At 61.5% G+C, this 14,547-nt stretch overlaps 1 protein-coding gene across 9 annotated transcripts in view; it reads right to left on the reverse strand.

Annotated features, from left to right (window-relative positions):
- Positions 1-14,547, reverse strand: part of SBF1 (SET binding factor 1) — a 45,728-nt gene that overhangs the window by 10,117 nt on the left and 21,064 nt on the right. For 7 of the 9 annotated variants that reach the window (XM_025215439.1, XM_025215446.1, XM_025215445.1 and 4 more), the window contains 16 exons: positions 12,563-12,691; positions 12,285-12,383; positions 11,601-11,805; positions 11,129-11,241; positions 10,600-10,749; positions 10,418-10,486; positions 10,065-10,223; positions 9,722-9,972; positions 9,443-9,615; positions 9,171-9,244; positions 8,759-8,954; positions 8,137-8,264; positions 7,576-7,748; positions 7,032-7,109; positions 3,027-3,166; positions 27-164 (listed from right to left, as the gene is read on the reverse strand). In XM_025215439.1, the coding sequence (XP_025071224.1) occupies positions 27-164; positions 3,027-3,166; positions 7,032-7,109; positions 7,576-7,748; positions 8,137-8,264; positions 8,759-8,954; positions 9,171-9,244; positions 9,443-9,615; positions 9,722-9,972; positions 10,065-10,223; positions 10,418-10,486; positions 10,600-10,749; positions 11,129-11,241; positions 11,601-11,805; positions 12,285-12,383; positions 12,563-12,691 (2,275 nt within the window). The remainder of the gene's footprint in view (positions 1-26; positions 165-3,026; positions 3,167-7,031; positions 7,110-7,575; positions 7,749-8,136; positions 8,265-8,758; positions 8,955-9,170; positions 9,245-9,442; positions 9,616-9,721; positions 9,973-10,064; positions 10,224-10,417; positions 10,487-10,599; positions 10,750-11,128; positions 11,242-11,600; positions 11,806-12,284; positions 12,384-12,562; positions 12,692-14,547) is intronic. The other 2 variants (XM_025215443.1, XM_025215442.1) reach the window with 1 other exon arrangement.

Here is a 14,547-nt window from a genome sequence, read left to right on the forward strand (position 1 = left end):
GTGGTCGCGCTTGGAGCGGGTGAGGCTGTTGCTGAGGGTGCCTAGCCCCAGGCGCTGGTAGTCCCGGCAGCAGGCCCGCTCCACCAAGTGGCTCATGGTCATCTTGTCTGACGGCTTGATGGTGGTGGAGGGCGTCAGCGTGCTCCTGTCCATCTCCTCGGACACTGCGGAGACAGTGTGGGGAGAGGGTCAGGCCCGTGCAGGGGGGAAGGGGGTGATTTCAGGCAGGGGCCCCAGCCGATGCCCTGTGCCCATGGGATATCACTCAGACCTCGTCGCTGCGGCTGTGCTGGGGGCCCGAAGGAGGCCACTCTATGCTCCGGGCGGGAAGGCCCCATGACTGGGGCACCTCGTGCACCTAAAAGTACCGGCCCTGCTGCCCTTGTCGAGGAAGCCCCGAGTACCTGGCCCTGTCCATGCGCACCAGTGACCCAGCAGCGTGGCTTTAACCCCAGGGAGCGGCCCCAGCCGGGAGCGCAGGGACAGACCCGGTGTGCAGAACTGCAGACAGGCCCAGCCACAGACCGGCTGCCTGGCAGGAGCGTCCCTGCAAACCCAGGCAGCGATTCCTCCGCTCTGTTCAGCGCTGGGGAGGCCTCCCCCGGAGTCCTGCGTCCATCTCCGGGCCCCACGCCTCGAGGAGGAGGTGGGCAGGTTGGGAAGAGTCCAGCGCAGGGTGATAAAAATGGTCAGGGGCCTGGGAGACCGGACCGACGGGGAAAGGCTGAAAGAACTGGGGGGGACTGAATCTGGAGAAGAGAAGACGATAGGGAGATTTGATTCATAGATTTCATAGACATTAGGGGCTGGAAGAGACCTCATGAGATCACTGGGTCCAGACCCCCCAGCATAGGCAGGAAGTCAGCTGGGATCAAGTGATCCCAGCCAGAAAAATATCCAGATGTTTTCTGAAAGAGTCCAGAGTAGCGCTTGCACCACATCTGGGGGCGTCTGTTCCAGACCCTGGACACTCGACTGTGACGAAATGTTTTCTTATGTCTAATCTAAATCGGCCTTCCTGGAGTTTATGGCCATTAGACCTTGTTATGCCTGGGGGAGCTCTGGTGAACTGATGTACCCCTCTTACACAATTGCAGGCTGCCACCAAATCCCCCTGAGCCTTCTCTTCTGCAGACTGAAGTCCCAAATCCCTCAGCCTCTCCTCGTATGGCCTTCCCTCCACGCCTTGGATCATATGAGCGGCTCTTCTCCGGACTCTCAAGCTTTTCCACATCCCTCCTGAAGCGCGGGCCCAAAACTGGACGCAGTACTCCAGTTGCGGTCTCACCAAGGCCAACTACAGCGGGAGGATGACTTCCCTGGTTTTGCTTGAGATGCATCGGTGGATGCACAGCAGAGTTTGCCTTGCTTTGCCAGCCACAGCATCACATTGGTGGCTCATATTCATCTTGTGGTCACTGAGGACCCCCACCCCAGTCCCTTTCGGTCATGGTGCTAGCGAGCATAGCATTGCTGAGCCCGCATGTTGGGGGTTTCTCCTACCGAGGTGCAGCACCTTACACTTCTCTGCACTGAAGACCATCTGGTTTTGGTCGGCCCACCTTGAGAGCGTGTCCAAGTCGGCCTATATCTCTAGCCTGTCCTGCGGTGTGACTGCCACCCCTCATAATTTGATGTCATCCATGAACTTTGCCAGTTTGCATCTGACTCCCGAATGCAGACCACTGATGAAGATGTTAAAGAGTACCGGCCCAAGTACCGAGCCCTGAGGGACTGCCCCGCTCACCCTGTCTCACTGCATTGCTCCCTTCAACTACTACTCTTTGGGTCCGACCCCGTAGCCAGTTCCCTAGCCATCGGACCATAAGATGATCAAGGCCACAGTTCCCCAGCTTAGCCATGAGGACATCGTGGGGAACTAGGTCAAAGGCTTTCTGGAAATCCAGATATATGACGTCCACGTCGCCTCCCTTGTCCAGGGCTCGTGTCACCTGGTCACTGAAGGAGATGAGGTTGGTCAGGCAGGACCTGCCAGTCACAAAGCCGCATGGGTGGCCTTCAGAAGCTTGCCCTCTGTTAGCCTGGTGCTGATGGATCCCTTGACAATTTTCTCCAGGATTTTGCCAGGGACGGACGTCAGACTGACTGGTCTATAATTCCCCGGGTCATCCCTCCTCCCTTTCTTGAAGACAGGGACTCTTCAAGACATTGGCTCTTTCGCAGTCTTCCGGGACCTCGCCTGAGCGCCACAAATTTTCCAAATATCTCTGCCAAGGGGGGTGCACTGATGTCTGCCAGCTCCTTCAAGACTCTCGGGTACATTCATAGATGTTAGGGGCTGGAAGGGACCTTGCAGGTCATCGGGTCCAGCCCCCGGCTCTAGGTGGGAAGACAACTGGTGTCGACTTGCTTTGCAGGGGAACAGGGGTCATCAAAAGTAACCCCCAGGCCCCTACGCCTGCTCCGGGGGCTGATGCTAGAGGAGCAGCAGGATCTCCATCCTTGGAAGTTTCCAAGAGGCAGCCGGACAGGCCCGTGGCTGGGCTGGTTTAGTCAGGGCTGATCTTGCCTGCAGCAGGGCGCTGGACTCTACGTGAGCCGGTGAAGGCCCCGCCAGCCCAGCTGTGCCGCGACTGTGAAATAATGTGGGGAACAGCCGGGGTTGGGGTGGGGGGTCTGAACAGCAGCAAAAAAACAGGAGGAGGTTTATCACCGCCGATGAGGGGAGGTTTCAGGAGCAGCTTAAGAAAGAGAGGACGGAAGGGGGCAGGTTTCCACGCAGGCAGTCGCAGTGCGGGAGGGGATGAATTGGGGCAGGACGAGCGCCATTTGATCTGCACAGGTAGGAGGGGTGCAGGGCTCTGGGAAACCCTCCCTAAAGGGACAAGGCCGTGATGGGGACCCGAGCAGGGGCCTCAGGGGGTCCCGTCCTGCCTGCCTCTGGCCCTGCAGCGTGCTTGGACCTACCACCATGGGCTGGTCACTCCCCCACGCAAGCTCCCACTCCCGTCGCCCCAGGAACCGGGATCTCCGCGCCTCTCCTCGCCCCCTGCCCACCCGGGCACCTGAGATCTCGTCCTCGTTGTCCTCGGGGAACTGCTGGGTGCCGCGCTGCTCCCAGGTGGGCGGCGTGTACTTCTTGCGCGTCACGTACTGGCGCCCGATCGACTTCTTGGCGTTCTTCACCAGGTTCCTGGAGAGGGTCCTGCAGAGGCGGAGGGGAAGGGGAGTGAGGGCGAGCGGACGCAGGCCCAAGACCCCACGCCGCGCGCAGCCACGGAGCCTGCCCCCGGAGGGAGCTGCAGCGTCCGTCCCGGCCCCGGAGGGTTAGAAGGAGAAACACCAACACTCGGTCACACCCAGAGCAAAGCAGAGGCAGGAGGCAGAGGCCTGGTGCTGCCCGCAGGCAGGGGGTCACGCGGTCCCTGCTCCTTCCCCACCGCTCGGGGGCGGCTGGGGTCTGCCCCGGCTGGGAGTGCAGATACCGGCCTGGTCCCAGGAGGGGCACGTTCTCCCAGCCCTGCATAAATGTTGAAACTATGAGGCACGTGGAGGGGCTGGGAGACACTTGCTAGCAGCTCTCCAAGGAGAAGATGGATCAGGGGCCTCAGATACGGCTCCCGTCAGGGCAGTGTCCGAGCCCCGCACCGGGAAGGGGGGCGCAGAGGGGATTGGGGAACTTGCCGAGCAGACAGCTAAGCCCGGCCCTGGGCTCCTGTCCCCCAGCCCAGACAAGGCAGGTGGCATGGGGCCGTGAGGCAGTGCAGGGGCCACGGAGGGCACCGATCCGGCGGCTAGCTGCCTGCAGTCCGAACAGCAGCCCCGTGTCCGCAGGCCTGACAGGGAGAGCGGGATGCTGGAGTACGCCCACGAGCTCCGAGCACTGACAACGGGGCTGTCTGCGGAGCAAGTCCCCCGCGGATTTACCAACCGGGCCGATGCCGTCCCCGCAGAGAGGGGAGAACCACCTGGGACCCGCAGCCAGGGACCTGCTGACCCGGCAGCTTGAGCTTGGGCACGGGTGTCGGAGACACGGAGACAACGGGCGTCACGTGGAGGGTTACAGGGGCTACTCCGGGGACGGCTGCCCCAGCAGAAGGAGACCGGATAAAGCTGCTACTTGGGAGGTCTCAAGGAAGAGCTTTCCCCTCCCCTCAAAAAGGGGCAGTTTGATCCTTTATGGTGACACCAGGAGACCTTTGGGACTGCAAGGACAAGCGGTCGTGGGCCTGGGGACCAGAGAGCCCTCACACCACGAGGGTGCCTGCGGACACGCCTTACCGACAGCAGAGCACAGGGTGATGGTTAAGGCGAGCAATGACACCAAGCTGCCTGTGAAAGGGAGGGGAGTCCACAATGAGTGGTCACTCCTTAAGGACGCGATCCTAAAAGCACAAGGGAAGTCCCTTCTGGCCCACAGGAAAGAGAGCAAAGGACTGGGAGACCCCTTGGCTCCATAGGGAACTCGTGGACCTCCCGAGTCTGAAAAGAGAAGCGTATAAGGGATGGGAGTCGGGAACCACCACTAGGGAGGATTACCTGCAGGGAGCGGAACAGAAAAGCCAAGGCTGAAACCGAATTCAAACTGGCTACGGGAATCAAGGGAAAAAAAAGTCCTTCTTCAGATATGTGAGAAGTCGGAACAAAAAACCAAGGGCAACATCGGGCCCTTGCTGAACCAAATGGGGCAGCTGACAACCGACACCCAGGAAATAGCTAATCTCAACGATTACTTCGCATTGGTTTTCCACCAGCCCAAGGGGATCGCCCTGCCTGACAGGGCACAGGATTACCAGGGTAAGGGCGATCATACGCCTATAACTGGTGAAGATCTTGTGAGGAGGGCACAGCTTGAGAGGCTGGACATCCACAAGTCAGCTGGCCTGGATGGATGCACCCAAGAGTGCTAAGAGAGTTGGCTGACACCACAGCACGACCAATGGCAAGGATGTTTGACAACTCGTGGCGCTCAAGTGAGGTTCCTGAAGACTGGAAGAGGGACAGTGCGGTGCCTATCTCCAAGCATGGAAGGAAGGAAGATTTAGGGAACTACAGGTCAATCAGTTTGACCTCAATCCCTGGAGAGATCTTGGGAAAAATCATCAAAAACCATCAACAGACTAATGGAAGGCAATCTTCATGGCTTTGTTGCGGGTAGGTCTTGCCTGACCAACCTCGTTTCCTTCTATGACCAGGTGATGCATCTCCTGGGCAAACGACAAGAAGTTGATATCATCTACTTGGATTTCAAAAAAGCCTTTGACTTGGTCTCCCACGACGTCCTCAGGGTAAAACTAGGGAACCACGGCCTCGACAATCTTCCAGTCCGATGGCTGGGGAACCGGCTCTGTGGTCAAACTCAGAGAGTGACAATCGATGGACCCGAGTCAATATGGCGTGCGGTGACCAGCCGTGTCCCCCAGGGCTCAGTACTCGCACCAGTACTCTTTAATGTCTTCATTAATGATCTGGATTCAGGTGTCAGAAGTGGACTGGCTAAGTTCGCGGTTGACACCAAATTATGGGGAAGTGTGGTCATGCTAGACAATAGGATAGCAATTCAGGACGGCCTGGACAGGCTCAGAAGGTGGGCAGATCAAAACCTGATGACATTCAACATGGAGAAATGCAAGGTGCTCCACCTTGCGAGAAAAAACCCACATCACACTTACGGGCTTGGCAGAGCTACTCTTGCTGACACCGCGACCGGAAGAGACTTGAGGGTCATGATTAACCACAAGGTGAACACGAGACACCAATGCAATTCCACAGCCAACAAAGCAAATAAAACTCTGGCTTGCATCTACCCATGCATCTCAAGCAAGACCCAAGAAGTCATCTGCCCGCTTTGGTGAGGCTGCAGCTGGAGTACCGCGTCCTATTCTGGGCTCCACATTTCAGAAAGGATGTGGAGAAGCTGGGAAGAGTGCAGAGGAGAGCCACGTGCATGATCAGAGGGCAAGGGAACAGGCCTGATGAGAAGAGGCTGCGAGCCATGGGACTCTTCAGCCTGGAGAAGTGCAGGCTCAGGGGTGACCTGGTGGCTGCCTATAAGTACGTAAGGGGTGTGCATCAGGATCTGGGGGAACGTCTGTTCACCAGAGTGCCCCGAGGGAAGACGAGGTCCACCAGTCACAAACTCCTGCAAGACCGTTTTAGACTGGACATAAGGAAAAACTTCTTTACAGTCCGAGTCTCCAGAGTCTGGAATAGACTCCCCCCAGAAGTGGTGCAAGCACCTACTCTGGATACCTTTAAGAAAGGCTTGGATGCTCATCTTGCTGGGGTGATCTGACCCCCGCTGACTTCCTGCCCCTGGGCAGGGGGCTGGACCCGATGATCTCGCAAGGTCCCTTCCAGCCCTAATGTCTATGAAATCTATTAAATCTATGTAACCTGCTTGCGTGCCCAGACCCCCCCGCCATCCTGAGACTGACGGTAGGAGACCAGCACGTGGCCGTGAGAAGAATGGCCGTGACCCTTAGCTGCAGCCTGGTGGAGGAAGGGCCACATGCAAGGCCCACGTGAGGCCACAGCACTGTCCCAGTCACCCGCAGTCAAGGAGACGCATTCAAGAAGACTGTAGAGAAGGGCACCCAGAGCAATGGGGGGACGGGGTCGTTGTCATCCTGAGACAGGGAGAAGGGGGCAGAGCAGCTGTGGATACACGTGTCTGTGATGGATGGTGGCAGGAGGAGAATGTGAGGAGCAGGACAAGAGAAATGGGCTGGCAGACGAGGCGACTTGGAGACGGCTCTAGAGCCACCCATCCAGAAGCTGCAGGGAGGCAAGAGACCAGGAGGCAGAAGATGGGGAGCAACGAGGTTCTGGATGGGGCCGTCCTGTGACCGCAAGGACCCAGGGGGCCCCGGCACCTCCGTGACAAGCACGGAGCGGCGCCACGAGATCTGCTCTGCATCCAGCCTGCACCACAGCGTGAGGACAGGGTTACACCCGCCCAAGCCCCGGAGCATGCAGCGCGGGTGCACAGGGGAGCCCTGAGCGCGGTGAAGGCTGCAGCCTCGAGCCAGTGCCACCTCGCAAGCCCCCACCCAGTCAAGGCGTCTTACGTGGTTGAGTGGCTGAGGTGCCCGAGGGACAGGACGCCCACGGTCAGGCCCTGGAACATATCGGTCACTTGGTGGGAGCTGGGTCACAAACACACAGGAGACAAGCTAAGACTCGGCCCAGCGCCCGCAAAGCAGCCAGCCACGGGGCGTGGATGGCTTTGGGGCCCTGCCACACAGGAGCTGTCTCACCCCTAGAAGCTGCTGTGAACCCCGAGCTGCAGAGCTGAGGCCTTCCCTTGCAGAGAAGCTCCTCCAGGGCCTGCCCATAGAAGCTAGCACTGTTCACTCACGGGCTGGGAGTGGGGTCCCTGCACCCCAAGCTGCCCCGTTCCTTCAGAGCCGGGGCCGGACCAGACTCTCCTGGCTGTCGACTGCCCCTTGGATCTTGCTCCACAGACAGGGGAAGGTTGGGAGACCACGAGACAAGACCCCGGGGAGTAGGGAGGCAGAGGCAAGTGGCAGGGAGCTGGCTGAGTTGGTTAGGCAAGGGGTGCGAAGCCGAGACCCCAAAGTGTGGCCTCTGCCTGGGAGCTGCCGCGGGTACCTGAGCGAGGGGTTCTTCTCCTTGGCCTTGGGCTGCATGGCCTGCTTGGGCGACTGGCCCACGGTGAAGGCAAAGGTGCTGCGGACGTGCTGTGGGTAGCGCAGCTTGTGCAGGTGCTTCCGGAAGACCTCGGCGCTCTCTGAAGCCACCTCGTCGAAGGCGATCCGCAACAACTGCGGGCGGGTGAGCGCAGGGTGAGCTGGGGCACGGTGGGGTCACCCCCTCCCCACCAGGCATGGGATTCCCTGCCCCCGCCCCCCCTCGGCTACAGCCCAAAGATGCTGGATGGCACTTGACGGGCACCCCAAGGTGGAAGCTCCAGCGCCACCCCGTCCATGCCTCCCCTTCCCCAGCACCCTTGTAGCTGGACGGGGGCAGCTGCAGGACTCGATTGCAAGCCCCACCAGGTTTCCAGTGGAGCCCTAGCTCCTAGCAGCCTGTGCTGCACCCACAGCCCTGGGGTCACTCGGGCTGGGGGCCAGACGTGGCCTTGCCAGGCTTGTGGTGACCCCCCCGGTTGAGCCACGGAGTCACTCTTCTCCCGCTGGGTCCGCAGCTCACCTGGAATGTGCATGAGCGCAGCTGCAGCCCCTCCTGGACCAACGGATCCATCTGGGCCTGGATGCTGATCTTCTTCTCTTTGGTCAGCGAGGCAATGGGGAAGGACCGGATCACCACCTGCTCCCCCACTGGGCGGGAGGGAAGGAGGGAGAGACAGGACGTGTCAGCGGCACGTCCGGAAAGAGGGGAGCACCTCCTGGCCACAGCCCTGGGGCTCTCCAGGAGCACTGGGCTGCCAAGCAGACCCCTGGCATCTCCCAGGCCTGCTCCAGGGGAGAGGCCTGCAAGTGCTGCAGATGGAAGGAGCAGCCCGGAGGCCCCGTAGCCACTGCAAGCACTCCTCGGATGGGTGCCTTGTGCCCCTCCGCGGAAGCCTGGGGTGCAAAGGAAGGACGTCTCCCTCCTCTGCCTTGTCCCAAGCTACAAGTGTGTCGTTTGTAGCCCCACGCTGGCTCCCCTGGGGCTCCAGAAAGCGCCAAGTAGTGCCCAGGGGTGGCAGCATGAGAGAGAAGCAGCCTGGAGCAGAGTCAACGGCCCCCGTGACAGGGTGCACCCCACCCCCTGGGACAGACACTCCTAAGCCCTCCAGGCCGAGGCAGAGGGAAGTGGTGGGGGGCCCTACCTAGCGGGTCCGTGGGTGTGCCCTTGAAGATGATGCGGTAGGTGGTGAGGAAGATGGCCCCCTCCGCGGGGAGCAGTGGCGGCCCCCCGATGTTCCCGCCGGCGGCTTCCTCCCGCCCGTCGGGCATGAGGTACACACGCAGCCCCTCCATCACGCACTCCTCGCCTACCAGCAGGCTGGGGCGCAGCAGCTTCGGCTGTGGGGACACGTGGAAGGGGGTGTTGGGAGTGAGACACCCCCCTGTCCTGCCCCCAGTGAGGGGTGCCCCTCTCCCGTCAAACAGGGAGTAGGGCCCCAGGCAGAGGGGTCAGGTGCCAGGCAGTGTGGATGGGCCAGAGCACGCAGCGTGACCCCTTGGCACAGAGAAGGGGGCTGGGGGCAGCCCCTGCGCAGGCAGGCAGCAGCCACGTACCTTCTGGATGGGGGGGAGCCTCTTGCTCTCCCTGTGCACGGCATCCAGCGTCTCAATGTGCATCTGCACGATGTCTGTGGAGCAGCGAGACCCGGAGTGAGCACGGGGGTCCCTGGGAGCGGCCCTGCTACAAACACTGCTGCCCGTCTCCAGCTCCTGGCCCGTGGCAGGCACTGCCTGCCCCCAGCCCTCCCCTGCTCCGGAGAGGACCTGCGACGAGGTCAGAGGAGCAGCCAGGCGCCTGCGACCAACCCCCCCGGTGCCCCGCTCACCGGGAATCATGATGTGCAGCCCCTTGAGGTGCTCGTTGGTGACGCCGCTTTCGGTGCAGACCTTATCCACGAAGCGGTTGATGAAGCGCACCACGTAGTTGGCCACGTCCGAGCTCTCGGCGTCCTCAAAGCCGCTCTCCGTGTCGTAGCTCTCGGCCACGCTCCCGGCAATACTGATGCAGGGAAGCGTGGGAGCGTGAGCCTGGCCTGCCCCCGGGCACTGGCCACAGCTCAGCCCCCGCTAGCTCCAGCCCCCAGCCCCAGCCCAGCGTGTGGCACCTGTTGGTGACGAAGCTGTTGCTGACGCTCTCGACGTCGCCCAGGCCGGAGCTGCGCAGTAAGCGGCTCTTGCTGGTGTCGAGGGGCAGCAGCAGGTAGCTCATGCGGTTGGCGTAGTGGATGGCTTGGCTGAACACGGTGCTCTCCTCCTTCTGCATCAGCTCCTGTTGCTTCTCCCGGCTCATGGTGGGCCAGAGCCGCAGCTGCTCCGACGCGATCTCCAGGGCCACCTTCTCCTCTCGCTGGCCCTCCTACAGGTATGTGGGAAGGAGGCATGGGTCACCTCTCTGCTAGAGGGGGGGAAACCCACGCCAGGCGCCAGTCCGCGGGACCCTGAGCTCACCTCGCCGGCGTGGTTCTCCTCGGTGGTCTCCAGGTACAGGGCGCGGATGTGGTTCTGCACGTCGCAGTAGAACATGGCCTCCCAGAACTGGATGTTGGTCCAAACCACGTGCTCCTGCACGCAGCTGTAGGCAAACTGCGTGATGCCCGGGCTCAGTTTCTGGGGAATCGGGAGGGAGAGGGGTGCAATGAGGAGGTCTCCTGTGTGCCGACCCCTGTGCCTGGGACGGGGCACAGTGCCCGAGCCCCATGGACACCCCCTTATCCAGGCACTCTGTGACATGGAGCTGCAGCCCTCCCCCCTGCCTGTTGGCTCAGGGCCCTGCCAGCCCTGGCCGTGCTGCGGGTACCTACGCGGCAGAAAGCAGTGACGAGTGGCAACAGCGCTGCTGCAATCCCGTGCTCGTCCATGGCTGTGCAGTCCTGCCGCAGAAAGAGACGAAAGGGGAGGTTACGGCAGCCCCAGGGAAGGGCCCTTTGCACAAGGCCCCAGCGAAGCCTACCTCCTCCCTGTCCCCAGGCCCCGGTGCCCGCACCTGCAGGCAGCAGTTCATCATGCGGACGACGAAGTCGAACTGTTGGTGGTCCAGCACGGCTCGGTTCTGCTGCACGTGCAGGTTCAGCTCCTGGGTCAGGCAGTGCCGGGCCGCCCGGCCCTTCATGGCTCTCAGCACAGCAGGGAGCAGCTGTAGGGGGAGAGCAAGGGGGACGGCATCAGGAACAGCCTGCTGGAGGGCAGCTGGCAGCGGCAGAGATGATGCCAAGCCTCCCCTACTTGGGAAACATGCAGGGGAGTGCTCCATGCCTGGTGGTGGGGAAAGATGTGCCTCGAGCCCCCGGACTCACCTCCACCCACCCCCCGAAGTTCAAGTGCACTGGCCCCTGAACAAAGCTCCCTGCTTCCCACCCCCTCACCACAGACCATGCTGCAAGCTGCTGTGCCGTGGCTTGGCCGGCTCACACGGGTCGAACGAGGCAAGACGGGTCCGTGGGTGAGGGGCCGGAACGGCCAGGGCCAAAGCTGGGGCAGCCCCCTCCCCTCCCCTCCCCTCCCCCAGCTCCCACCTTTTTGGCCTCTAGCATCTTGTTCTCGAAGACGTAGGAGATGCAGTTCCGCACGACCTCCAGGCGCCGCGCGCTGTTGGCCAGGGCGTTCCCATTGCGCTCCAGGATGGCGGCTGGGGGCAGAGGTGCCGTCACCGCGTGGCCGGGAGCTGGGCTCTGGCCTGCTCAACCCACTCGGGGCTGTGGCTGGCCCACTGCTTTGCCTCCCGGCTCTGGGAACCCCCATCCCCTCTCAGCAGGCTGTGACCGAGACTATGCCTTGCCTGGCTAAGAGCACCGGGGACAACCGTGCCTTATGGCCTGGCAAAGGAGATGAAGGGACCCGGCTGCCACCCAACTGGAGGCAGTGACTCGGTAGCAAGTTGGGGTAGCCGAAGTGAAGCGAGCCGGTGGCTTAGGCCGGGGAGGAACCCGGGAGTCCCGATTCCTAGCAGCAGCCACCCCAGCCTGCTCCCAGGCGACCCGCACGCACCTATGGGGGTCCCCGATGGCACCATGCACTTCTTCTCTGCCTTGACGGCTGGCGGGGCAGTCTGCATTTTGGCGGTGGCCTGGTCGATGATCCACTGGACCGTGCCCTCGTCCAGGCGGGGGAAGGGCTTCTGGTGCAGGCGGAGGTGGCAGCCCTCTGCGGGCTTCTGCACCTTGTGCATCGTCACCGCGGGGTACGGGTTCTCCTGTGCCGGCGAGCGTGGGTGGTCACCCTCCACTATGGACCCCATGTGCCGCGGTTCCCCAAGGCGCGGGAATGCTGCCCACAGCCACCCCCACAGACCTCAGGCTCCCTGAACACCCCAGGGGCAGCTACGCCCCAGTAGCCCGGCAGCAGCGTGGCCTGAAGGCCACATAGGATGGAGGTGTCGTGCTCCAACTCCCTCAGCAAGTCCAGCCCAGGTCAGGAGACCAGCGGGGCTGTGGGCATGAGATGCCCCATGTGACAAGGGAGGGACGTTACCACCCGGGGCCGAGACCCAGTGCCAACTCCCTCCCCCCAGCTCCAACCAGGGGCTGTAGGCAGGGTGGGGGCTGAAAGTTAGCAGGCAGGAACCCACCCCAAGCCCTGCACCTGGCAGACGACACTGGGAAGGGAAAGGAGCATTTAGCGTGGGCTCCTCTTACCCCCACAGTGCCCTGAGCCCCTCCCCGCAGCACTCACGTTCTTGTACAGCTTCTCCGCCAGCTCCTTGATGTGCCGCAGGATCTTCTGCTTGTTCCCCTTGTCCGCGTGCATGCGCTTGACCTCGTAGGCGACCAGCTGAAGGAGGTGGGCAGGCATGAGGGGGGCTGCAGGGACCCGTGGTACCCATGCACCGGGACTGGCAGGGACACAGCGGGCCCCAACCCCAGCGGCTTTTGGTATGGCCGGCAGGTCTCAGCAGGGGCATACTCCGTGGCCCGTATCAGTGAGCCAGGGAGATGTGGGCGTCCTCTTACCTCATCAAAGAGGTCGATGGGCCGGTACGGGGCTCCCCGCTCTGTTACGAAGCCGGCAAATGCCATGCCCTCCAGCACCTTGGTGAGGAAGTCGTCTTCCACCAGCCCCCGCTGCCCGAGGAAGGCTGCCTGCAAGGATGAACGGCACGCTGAGGCATGGGGGAAAACACTGGGGGGGAGTCCAGCCCCACAGTCCCCTCTGGACATCAGCCCCCACGGGGAGCACAACTGGGATGTTTGCCCAAGCCCTGCATCCCCAGCTCACTCGTGGGAAAGGAGCCTCTTGGGTTGGGCCTGCCTTGCCTTCACAGGCCTCGAAAGGACTGAACTACGGGACCAGAGAGCTTTGCCAGCTGCCCAACCCCTGGTCCGGTCTGGGGGACAGGTCAGAGATCCACCCCACCGCAAGCTGGAAGCAGAGGGGCGCAGGGCTGTGCTGAAGCTCAGGTTTGAGGCTCATCTACACAGGATGCGTGTGCGCAGAACATGTATGCAAATCCAAAATAACCGTGTGCGCACAGCCAGCTTCCTCCTGTCCCGCAGCACGGAGCTGTCTCCAACCAGGAGAGCCAGGTGCCCAGTGTCGCGTGGTGCCCTGCCCGGAGGTCCTTCTCCACGGCGCTCCTGCCGTGAGCAGTGATGCACAAAGGTGAACGTAGCTTTGGGAGCCATCAATAGAAGCATGAGGTGCAAGACACGCAAGAGGTGACAGTGACTCTGCTCAGCACTGGCTGGGCCTCATCCAGCGCAGCGTGCGCCGTTTTGGGCTCGTCCAGCGCAGCGTGCGCCGTTTTGGGCTCGTCCAGCGCAGCGTGCGCCGTTTTGGGCTCCCCGTTTAGAAGTGACGTGGAGAAAAGTCAGAGAGGTGACCAGAGGTGACAACCAAGATGATAAAGGGCATGTAAAGCAAGTCCTATGAGGAGAGGCAGAAGGAGCTGGGCATGTTCAGCTTGTGAAAAAGGTGCTTTAAACAGGGGACAGGAGAGCAGCTCTCAAATACCAGAAGGGCTGCCATGAAGAGGAAGGAAACCACCTCTTTTTCATCTCTGCAGAGAGCAGGACTTGTAAGAATGGCTTGAAATTGCAGCAAGAAAGGGTCTGGATTGAATAATTGGGGGAAAATGTCTTCGCTGTCAGAGCAGCGAGGTGGGGGAACAGACACCTAGGGAAGGTGTGCACTCTCCATCGCTGGAGGTGTTCAAGAAGAGGGTGAAGCATTGCTTAGGGATGACCTGGACTGGAGATTGGAGGAGCAACAGCTGGAAGCCCAGGAGATCGCCTCGCTGGGAGATCAGGAGACATCTGCAGCCCGGAGTAGATGGATGTTGGGGAATGAAGCAGCAAAGGAGTGAAGCAGAGCTCCACAACTGGCCTGCGTATAAAAAATTAAAGCAACTGGGATAAGCTTATGGAGAGAAAGGATGGCACAGAGGGTGTTTGAGCTCTGTCCAAGAGAGCTGGGACATGTGGCTTCTGCTTACTGTCCCCAGGATGCAGAGCAGAGGGGAGGCTGCCCGGTTTTCCAGTTTCTGGAGTTTGCTGTTGCTATAAGGGGCCAAGAAGGAATTTTTCCCCCTCCCGTTGCTACAGGTGTCAGGGATTTTTCCCTTCCCTTAGACGTGCTGGGTGCAGCCCAGGCTGGGCTGTGCCAATGCTCCTGCTGCACCAACCCCGCAGGGTCCTGGCTGGAGAGTCTTGCCCCTGCGCTCAGTCTCAGCTCAATGCTACGCTGGGGCAGGAAGCGATTTCCCCCCTGCTCTGACTGACGCGCACTGGGGGGTTTTGCCTTCCTCTGCAGGGGGGACACGGCCTGGGCCTGGGCTCTCTGCAGTGCCCACGACCCCCCTGGGAGCAGCAGGACGTTGGCAGCCGCGACCCCCTCACTCCCTCCTGCCCCCAAAGCAGCAGGACACTGGCAGGGGCCTTGTCTGCCAGCGCCACCTGGGGCAAGTCTCGGCAGTCCTGCCATTTCAGGCACGGCGCCC

Source organism: Alligator sinensis, unplaced genomic scaffold (genome assembly GCF_000455745.1).
Source record: "Alligator sinensis unplaced genomic scaffold, ASM45574v1 scaffold1083_1, whole genome shotgun sequence".
Classification (NCBI taxonomy): domain Eukaryota; kingdom Metazoa; phylum Chordata; order Crocodylia; family Alligatoridae; genus Alligator; species Alligator sinensis.